Source organism: Sardina pilchardus, chromosome 23 (assembly GCF_963854185.1).
Source record: "Sardina pilchardus chromosome 23, fSarPil1.1, whole genome shotgun sequence".
NCBI lineage: Eukaryota > Metazoa > Chordata > Actinopteri > Clupeiformes > Clupeidae > Sardina > Sardina pilchardus.
In genome coordinates, this window is record NC_085016.1 from 5,059,910 (window position 1) to 5,069,987 (window position 10,078).

At 39.8% G+C, this 10,078-nt stretch overlaps 1 protein-coding gene across 1 annotated transcript; it reads left to right on the top strand.

Annotated features, from left to right (window-relative positions):
• Positions 1 to 1,376: 1,376 nt before the first annotated feature.
• LOC134070792 (protein-lysine methyltransferase METTL21E-like) lies at positions 1,377 to 8,076 on the top strand. Its single transcript, XM_062527233.1, has 4 exons — positions 1,377 to 1,474; positions 4,088 to 4,245; positions 4,733 to 4,850; positions 7,544 to 8,076. Exons 1-4 carry the CDS (start codon positions 1,405 to 1,407, stop codon positions 7,963 to 7,965), a joined length of 768 nt encoding a protein of 255 aa, XP_062383217.1. The 5' UTR covers positions 1,377 to 1,404; the 3' UTR covers positions 7,966 to 8,076.
• Positions 8,077 to 10,078: the final 2,002 nt, after the last annotated feature.

Genomic DNA, 10,078 nt, shown 5'->3' on the forward strand with positions numbered 1-10,078 from the left:
GTTTATCCACCAAATAACGATGTCCACAGACAAGGTAGAGCATGTTTTACATTGCGACATCGAAGCAAGTCAAATGTTTGGTTTCTTAGGTCTCATTTAATCGAACCACAGGTACTGTACGCTATACCCAATCTGGTAAAGATACATAGTGCGGTTATAGCCGATAGAGGGCCGCAAAGTGAATGCAGAACTGCCATTCACTCTGTTGCAAGTTGAGGAACCACAGAAATGATTTTGAAAACATTATGTTAAGGTACAAAAAACTCTTTATTGTTGCTTTAAGCTCCGCTTTAACCCTCTCTGGTTACATCCTGAATCAACAGTGTGTGAGTGTGTGTGTGTGTGTACGCTCAAAGAGGTTTCATCCGTACCCTTCCCTTTCTCTTCACACCCATGTGTTTCCTGACTTGGGAATGACTGTGAAAAGGAAAAGCTATTTATACCGAGGCCAAGGCATCACGCAGACCCACAACTGCTTTTCTAAAATTATACCTGCTATTTATAAATCAACTGCTCAGCAAAGCAAAAAAAGACACCAAAGCAAGAATTGATGCTTGCAAGAAAACTCTGCACCATTCACTACAAAAAGACTGCATTCCACTGCGCAAAGCAAACACACTTAAATTCAATCATATCGAAGGAAATTAAGTTTAGTTTAGTTTATTGAGTTTCATTGCAGGTTCATAAGGACCTGATCAATCAAGACCTGATATGTGATTATACAACGTACTTAACTGCTTTTAACACAAGGAACAATAACAAACCCTCGTATAGGCTATACAACTTCAACCTTATACTAATGTATCACTCCTACTTTCAGTACTTTTCAGAGTTTTACATGACTAATTGCCATGAACCAAATTGTTATCTTTCAATCATTATTATACATTAGATAAAAAAATGATAAACAGACCAAAATTATTTTAAATAGGTTAATTTTGTACATTTTTAAACAAATGCCTTACACTGATAGTAAGCCCCCTATACATCGAGGCAATAAACCCCCAAGTGGTTATTTTCCATTGTGTACAAAGGTGAACATGACCATGGATGTGTAAGCATTTTACTTGGCTGTAGGTGTCGCGTTCTCTACACCATCCACCAAGACCAGTCAAGATAGTCAGCATTCAGTAACTGCGTCTCCCAGTAGAGGGCGCTGTAGACACGCTAGCGTCCACTGTGTACAAATAGCACATGGTGCCCCCGCTGAGCTCTGTGGCACATCACCCCCCCCCCACACACACACACACACACACACACACACACACACACCACCCGCACTGACCCATTTTTGGAGGGTCAGCTGCTGCATTCCATCAGCCAGAGTTCCATTCTATTGGGGGATTCTGTTGGGGAGAGGGGAGAGGAGACATCACATCACTGGAGCATCACCTCAGTGCTGACATGGAAATACTAAGAGACATGGAGCCAGAGCAAAAAGAGACCAAGAATGACACACTGGCAGAGACAAACGGTAAGGGACGGTTGCTCGCATAAATGATTTGAACTTACTCACAAATGTAGCCAGTTAAAGTGGGGAATTAAGGGGCCACACAAGTCAACACAGAAATACAGAGATGTTCCATTGATGTAAATATGGCACATAAGTTATATGTGTTTTGGAGTATTAAAAAGGGGTTTTTTATTCCCCAAATGTAATACTTTCCAATACTCTCACTGACGTATTTTCTTTTAAAGATGGTGCGTTATAAAAGATCTGCAGTTTGACTGCACTGCTTGTGTTATCTGTCACTATCTAGGATGCTAAGATGCAGTAGTACTGCTACACATAAGATTCAATACTAGATGTAAGACTCTGGCCAAGGAAACTGATTATTATATCAGATTTCAATGGCTTTGGCAAAACTTTCCAATGCAGTTAGAACAACAATCTACAGTAAACTTCATACTCAACTGTATTTTGCTGCTTGGCATGGCTTGGCTCTGCAGGCAAGGATCCCTGTCAAGGATACAATGTCAAATACACACTTACAACTGTAAATATAACATATTAAATGTTCTATTGTACATAATGTTGGTGCACTACTTAGTAGATAGGATGTCAGGATCTAAAAAGTAGCTTTAGCCTGTACTGCCAGATGCATTTTAGACATTTAGTATTGCGCAATATGTGTTGGTGCGTTTGATTCGTGGAATGAGCTGCACAGTTAATTTTAGACCAGTGCTTTGCAATGAACACCTTGAGTCACCAGAGGACAGGAGGAAGGAGATCAGCCAGTTATCTGCTCCCAGTCCCAGGAGGAGCTACACACACAGTCCTCCCTCTATGGGCGAATAAGGAGGCGAGTCCGTTATCTGTTCCTAGGAGGAGCTACACTCTCTCCTACAGCCCTCCCTCCCTCCCTCTATGTAACCCCCCCTGCTCTTTCCCCACACCTAGAAATGCAACCTGACCATACAGGATTGAGTAACGTATGGACTTGAGTAGCTCATGGACTTCAGTAACCACTGTAGGCTTGAGTAACTTATGGACATCAGTAACTTATAGGCTTGAGTAACTTATGGACTTCAGTAACTTATACTGTGGGCTTAAGTAACTTATGGACTTCAGTAACTTTAATGGAGCTTGTTTCACGTTCAGGCATTCATATATCAGGAATATATCATTATGAGCTACACACAGAGTCTTAAATCCCCCTGCTCCCTTTCCAGACCTAGAAATGTGACCATATGTACTTGAGTAACTTATGGTCTTCAGTAACTTATGGGCTTGCGTAACTATTGGACTTCAGTAACTTATGGGCTTGAGTAACGTATGGACTTGAGTAACTCATGGTCTTCAGTAACTTATGGGCTTGAGTAACTTATGGTCTTCAGTAACTTATGGGCTTGAGTAACTAATGGACTTGAGTAACTTATGGACTTGAGTAACTCATGAACTTCAGTAACTTATGGCCTTGAGTAACTTACAGTATGGTCTTCAGTAACTTATGGGCTTGAGTAACTAATGGACTTGAGTAACTTACGGTCTTCAGTAACTTTTGGTCTTGAGCAACTTATGGACTTGAATAACTTATGGGCTTGAGCACTTATGGACTTGAGTAACTTACGGTCTTCAGTAACTTATGGTCAAATATCCCTCACATATCACATATAACACACACACACACACACACACACACACACACACACACACACACACACACACACACACACACACACACACACACACACACAAACACTATCTATGATCCATGGTGTTGAATGGGCTGAATGTAACCCAATTCAAAATGGGAATGACTTATTATCAGGTTAAACATAGTTGCCACCTTGAGGGGCCCATTGTACATTTATACAACTGTCACTATTTCCCCCCCAACTTCCTGGAAGGTGTGAGGTTAAACAGTCTGTGTAAGGGAAATACTTTTTCCAGTTGTAGTCCCAATTCTAAGAACGCTTCATCTATTATTCAACCAGCAGTGAAGAGTTTTTGTCAAGAAGTAAAAGCCAACAGAAAGTCGAAAAACGCTGACACTAAAGAAAGAGAGTCAAAGCCAGCACTAATAATAATAATAATTAAAACAAAACAAAAAAAACAAGAAAAGAGGCAAGCTAACTTACGCGCAAATTACATATTTATGTGGTACTGGTGCATTTGGGGATATGTAGTGTGACATATTTTACTCCAGCCCAATTGAACACACCTGTGTACCTTAAAACTTGGTCCCCATATGAACACACTGATTGATACTCTGTGGGCACTTTGCTTCAAAATCCATTTGAATCCATATAGTAAATTCTAGTTCTATTTCTAGTAGTTTCTATTTCTAGTTCTAAATTCTATAGTAAAAGTAAATTCTGCCTTTCTTTTGCATCGATATTATCAGAGACAATGCTACATTTTGAGGACCAGTGTGTTGCTCTTAGGCGCTTGGCTAGTGTGTGTTGCGCTTTGAGATACAGTAGGATTTGTCCACCAGAATTATTTCAGACTTCAAGATTCAAGATTGTTCCTGCTTGGTATACCTCCGTTGATAAAATGGATGACTTTGTTGTATATTCTTTTGTGAAACCAGTTCACCGTTGTTTAATGGCTAAGGCTTAACTGCGGTGATGTTGTGCCCAGGTGCTGTTAAGGATGCAGAGTTGGCAAAAGCCATCATGGAGAGGCACTTCCGGCCATCTCTCATCACCACAGAGGCCTGGGAGGGCTACAACTTTGCTGGCCTGGAAATCCGCATCAAAGAGTCCACAGATCTCTATGGTGCCATGCTCTGGCCTTCAGTAAGTGTACACACACACACACACACACACGCACACACGCACGCACACACTGGGAGGGCTCATTTGTCACTCCAAAATCCAGAAGTTTATTCTCAATATGGCTTGTATATGTTCAGAGTTAGTTTGTATCATTTTCATCCATTATCATTTTTAGATGGTGATGTGTGAGACTGTTGGTCCACCAACAAGTGCAGTATCCAAGCTTTGTGTCCATTTCCTCATGGCAGTTATTCAAATGTTCACAAAATTTTACTTCATTCAGGATTCAGCCCTTCCTTTGCTAGATTCTTTACTGTATGTTATTGTCGTCACTAACTAACTGAAGCACAATCTAATAATAATAATAATAATAATAATAATAATAATATGCAACATTATTTCTATTTTTCATTTCATTTCTACACTGTCTATACAAATATCTGCCTGTTAATAGCTGGTACATTGTCTGCTGTGAACAAACAATCTATTTGTTGTCAATTGTTTGAAGGCCATAGTGTTATGTCATTTTCTGGATTGTCATCGTGAAACGTACGACCTGATGGACAAGAATATCATTGAATTAGGGGCTGGGACAGGTCTCGTCACCGTGGTAACCAGTCTCTTAGGTAAGGATGAGTAAGGCCTTCATTTTAATAGAGTGAAATTCCTTTCAGTTTCAGGTTGGAGATGATCACATGTAGTATATTGCTAAAAAGCATTGGGTCACCTACAGTATGAACACGTATGAACTTAAGTGACATCCCATTCTTAATCTATAGGGTTTAATATGACGTTGGTCCATCCTTTGCAGATATAACGGCTTCAACTCATCTGAGAAGGCTTTTGTCAAGGAAAGAGCCATCCCCAAACTAGACTTGGCCCCTTAGTTCCAATGAAAGGAACTCTGAATGCTTCAGCAGTAACCAAGAGATTTTGAACAATTTCATGCTCCAAACTTTGGAACAGTTTGAGAACAAAGCAAGGTCCACAAAGACATGGATGACATGGATGAGTTTAGTGTGGATGAAGAGACTGAGAGCCTCGTCCAACATCAGTGTGTGACCTGACAAAATAAGCTTCTGGAAGAATGGTCAAAAATCCCCATGAACACACTCCTAAACCTTGTGGAAAGCCTTCTCAGAACAGTTGAAGCTGTTATAGTTGCAAAGGGTGGACCAACATCATATTAAACCCTTAAGTTTTAATAATTTAGGTTCATATGCGAGTCAAGGTAAGTGACCCAATACTTTTGGCTATATAGTGCATATTTGTATAGGCTATACATATAGGCTGTCCGTATGGTACTGACATTAAGTTAAGATACTTCAATGGCCCTGAAGAACATTTAAGTATGCACCCAGTGACTGAGAACTGGACTGTTCTGGACGGCATTTAGTTACTCTCACAGCTAAACAGCTGCTGACCTAAATCACATTGCCCTGTCTGAACTTCCAGCGAATTTGGATTTCGCCCAGCAGATCAAGCTGGAAACCTGTACATCTATCTAGTCTGTTCCCTGCCAGAACCTTTGGCTCCAATCAGAAACTAGCTTATCCAAAAGACGCACCGGATCGTTGGTCTGATTGGTTGAAGGACTATCCAAGCGTACAGTGTCATTTGAACAATGCTCATTGATCAAGCCTCTTGTGCAGAAGAAACAAAGCGCAGCCTCCCCATACTAATCTTAAAAGATTGAGCTTAGTATGGTGATAGCCAGACTAGATGGAAACTAGCCTACATCCAGGAAATTTTGACAATATCATACAAATGGATTGTTTGTGTCATGCCATTATATGAATTCATCCAAATCTACTGGAAAGGGGCCAGAGTGATTTCTACATCAGATGTCACTCTCTGTTGGATGGTGATCATGTGCTCATACAGTGTCATCTGGCGGGGACCCCAATGACCATATATGGATTTCCAAACACATGTGGTTATATTGGTCTGAGTATTTTAGATGACTTTAAATCTGTTTCACTACAAGATTCAAACTTATACTGTAAACTATGTGACAGATGGCAGATTGATTGATTGATTGATTGATTTATTGATGTCAGACACCTTCATGTAGAGTCCGGGAAAATCATACGTTCTCAAGATATACAAAGAAATCTTGCAGTGACACCTCCCGGGGTATTTTACCAGCTAACAAATATAAGTAACCCATGCCTAATAATCACATTGATCTTACATTAGTTCCATATATTGTTTTACACACACACACGCACACGCACACACACACACACACACACACACACACACACACACACACACACACACACACACACACACACACACACACACACCATCCAGTTTTTGCGACGTTTTGTTATCGACAAACAGAATATGCGTGACAAAAATTGTGCGATATTTGCTGTCTCCAGCCTATTTCCATCCAACTGGCTTTCTGTCGATAAAATGCTGTGCGTGATGACGTCACACACCCCTAAAACGAACTGTCGCATAAGTCTTGGTGTATCGCCAAAAAAAATCTGCCTTTGAGCCGTTTCCATACAGAATTTTGGGTATGTCGCAAATTAGCTACCTTTTAATTTCCACGTGACATCCCCTTCCACCTGCTTCCACCCCCTTCCACAAACACACAAAAATGGAGAGATTAGTCAGACAGTTTTTAAATTTGCCAGCTAACAGTAATTTCAGTGTCACAAATGTTGTAGCATTCCTTTGCCGTTTTCTATCAAAAATAGCTGTCAATTAAATTGAGGAAATACCGGCAGGTCTTCTCATCTGTCCATGCGAACCGCTCGCGATATTTGTGTTATTTCAACGTGATGATAATGTATCATGGGATACATGAATGTGCGATAAAGCCTTTTTTCCCGACAAAAAATGTTTCCAATCTAATTTTTGCGACATTTGAAGAGTCGATATGGTGTTAATGCGCTAAAGTTAAACGGAAAAATATTCTGTCGACATTTGCAAAATTCTATCGATAATAGCGTTTCCATCAGCTATATCGGTAAAAAATAAAAGCGCTAACATATTTTCTCGCAAAAACGCCTTGGATGGAAACCTGACTACACGCACGCAACTTGTCTGACTTTTTCAAAGGGGTGTAATATCTTTCAATTCACTACACAAACCTACATACACTAAGCGCACACACACACACACACACACAGTTATTCGGTTTTTAAGTCCGACGTCACGGACCCAACAGCTATTTTGTGAAAAGACGTTTATTAGCGCAGCCAGACGTTTTTTGCTACTTGTAAACTTTGTCATCACCACCTTCGTTTTAGCGGTTTTAAAATAAAATCGCTAAACTCTCTTGCTCTCTCCCCATGTGAACTAGGAGCACAGGTGACTTCCACTGACCTGCCAGACATCTTGGGGAACCTTCAGTACAACGTCAACCGCAACACCAGAGGGCGATGTCGCCACCCACCACATGTGACGGAGTTGACGTGGGGCAAGGACATAGAAAAGCGATTCCCCCGCGCCTCCTGTAATTTCGACTACATCATGGCAGCTGACGTAGTCTACGCACACCCATTCCTGAACGAACTGATGGAGACGTTTGACCACCTGTGTCAGGACCACACGGTGATCTTGTGGGCTATGCGCTTCCGACTGGACCCGGAGAATAGCTTTGTAGGCCGCTTTCAGAAGCTCTTCGACATCGAGGAGCTCTACGACCTGCCCAGCCTCCAGATCAAGCTCTACCGTGCCACCAGAAGATTCCCTTGGTCACCCAGAGCCAAAGACACAACCTGATCAACACACACACACACACACACACCTACAGTAATACACAGTAGTCACAAAGACTCAGTAGCCACGACATGAACTTCAAACTTGTCCTGGTGAATGTGTGTATCTGTCACTGAATTTCCGTCTTTGTTTGTCTGGTTTACATCTACTGTGACTATATTTCTGTGACTGATTTTGTGGCGTACATACTGTATCTGGGACTACTGTTGAGATAGACAGCTACAATTATATTAACAAAGGTTTGATATATGCATTGCACTGACAAAATCTATGAATTTCTTTTGAGCTGGGTTTTTTGGAACAGTCAAACCAGTTGGTCAAAAGTTCCAGTATTTTATATCATTTGAAATGTACACAATTCAGGTACTTTGGTATTTTTTCCACTAAGAACACATAAAATGTGTTAAGGTCACAATTTATGTTGACTGAATGACAATAACATACAGCATGTATAATACATGCTGGTGTATCTGTCCAGAATTTTTGGTGTTACAATAAACTTTTGGTGATGTTGGACACTGTTTTGGACCGTTAGTTCTGTGATATCCAAAATGTAATTTTGTCCAATTCCTCCTTTAATCATTTTGCGGTGATGATGCTGGACATGCTATTTCATCAACCAAAATGAAACATTGTGCCCTTACATACATTAGCAAATCCTTGTTATTCGTTAATCGTTAATTCATTCAATGACTACATGACTACGTAAGGGGTTTGTTAGTTAGATAGATAGATAGATAGATAGATAGATACTGTAGATACTTTATTGAGCTAGCTGCAGAGAGACTCCTGATGTAACCTTATGGTCACACTCTACAAGATTCAGTCAGTTTGTTTTACAGCTAATTGACATAAACACTTTATATTAGCACACACATATTCAGCAGTAATTAGCTGCTTACTAACATGTATATTAGTAGCATACTAGCCATTTGTTAGTCATTATAAGTCACTAATTAATACCTTATTCAGCAAGACCTTATTCTACCCTTACTAGACCCTTAATTAAGAATGTCCCCTATGTAAGCTCCTAATTACCCCTTATTCATAGTTATTAAATAAGTTGCTGCATATGAATTATGACCTAAATATGCATGGCTCAGTATGGGGCTTGTAAGGTGGTAGTACCACAAGAACAGTTATTCGCACCGAATAGTACTTATCAAAGATGGTCTATTCAAATGGAACTAGACACTAAACCACCAGTGCTAATCGTGTACAAATAACTAATAATTAAGTCTTTGTAATGCCAAATATGTTCCCTATTCTAAAGTTGTGTCTTTGTTCACATTTAATTCACAATTCATTTGGCACTTATTAACCCCCATGTGTTCCCTAAACTAAAGTTGCCTCCTATTCACACTTATTAACTGTATTACAGCACATAGTAGGCTACACAAGAAGCAGACAGCTAAGTTAGCACAAATACAAAATATATAATGAATACGAGATAGCGAGAAAGGCGAACCTGGATATATTTGTATGCTAACTTTCTTGGCTCCTGAGTACTCAAAAGTCTCAAACTCAAAACTATTTTTTTAAGTGTGAAGGGTCACATAAATAAGACTTCCGGTGTGAATAAGTTGTGGGTTTGCTATTTGGTCTACTGTATGTTGTATCAAATTCTCTGTTCTTTTCCTTACGGACAGCATCTTATTCTTCTCAAACAGCAGAGCTAAGGATTGAATCACACCAGATTTCTCCTTTAGTATGAGGCAGTATACATACATGGGGGTTAATAGTGCCAAATTATTTGTGAATTAATAGTGAACAAAGATCCAACTTTAGAATAGGGAACATATTTGGCATTACAAAGACTTAATTATTAGTTGTTTGTACACTATTAGCACATGTGGTTTAGTGTCTAGTTCAGTTTGAATAGACTATCTTTGATAAGTATTATTAGGGGTGAATAACTGTTCTTGTTGTACTACCACCTTACAAGCCCCATACTGAGCCATGTATATTTAAGTCATAATTCATATGCAACAACTTATTTCATAACTATGAATAAGGGGTAATTAGGAGCTTACATAGGGGAAATTCTTAATTAAGGGTCTAGTAAGGGTAGAATAAGGTCTTGCTGAATAAGGTATTAATTAGTGACTTATAATGA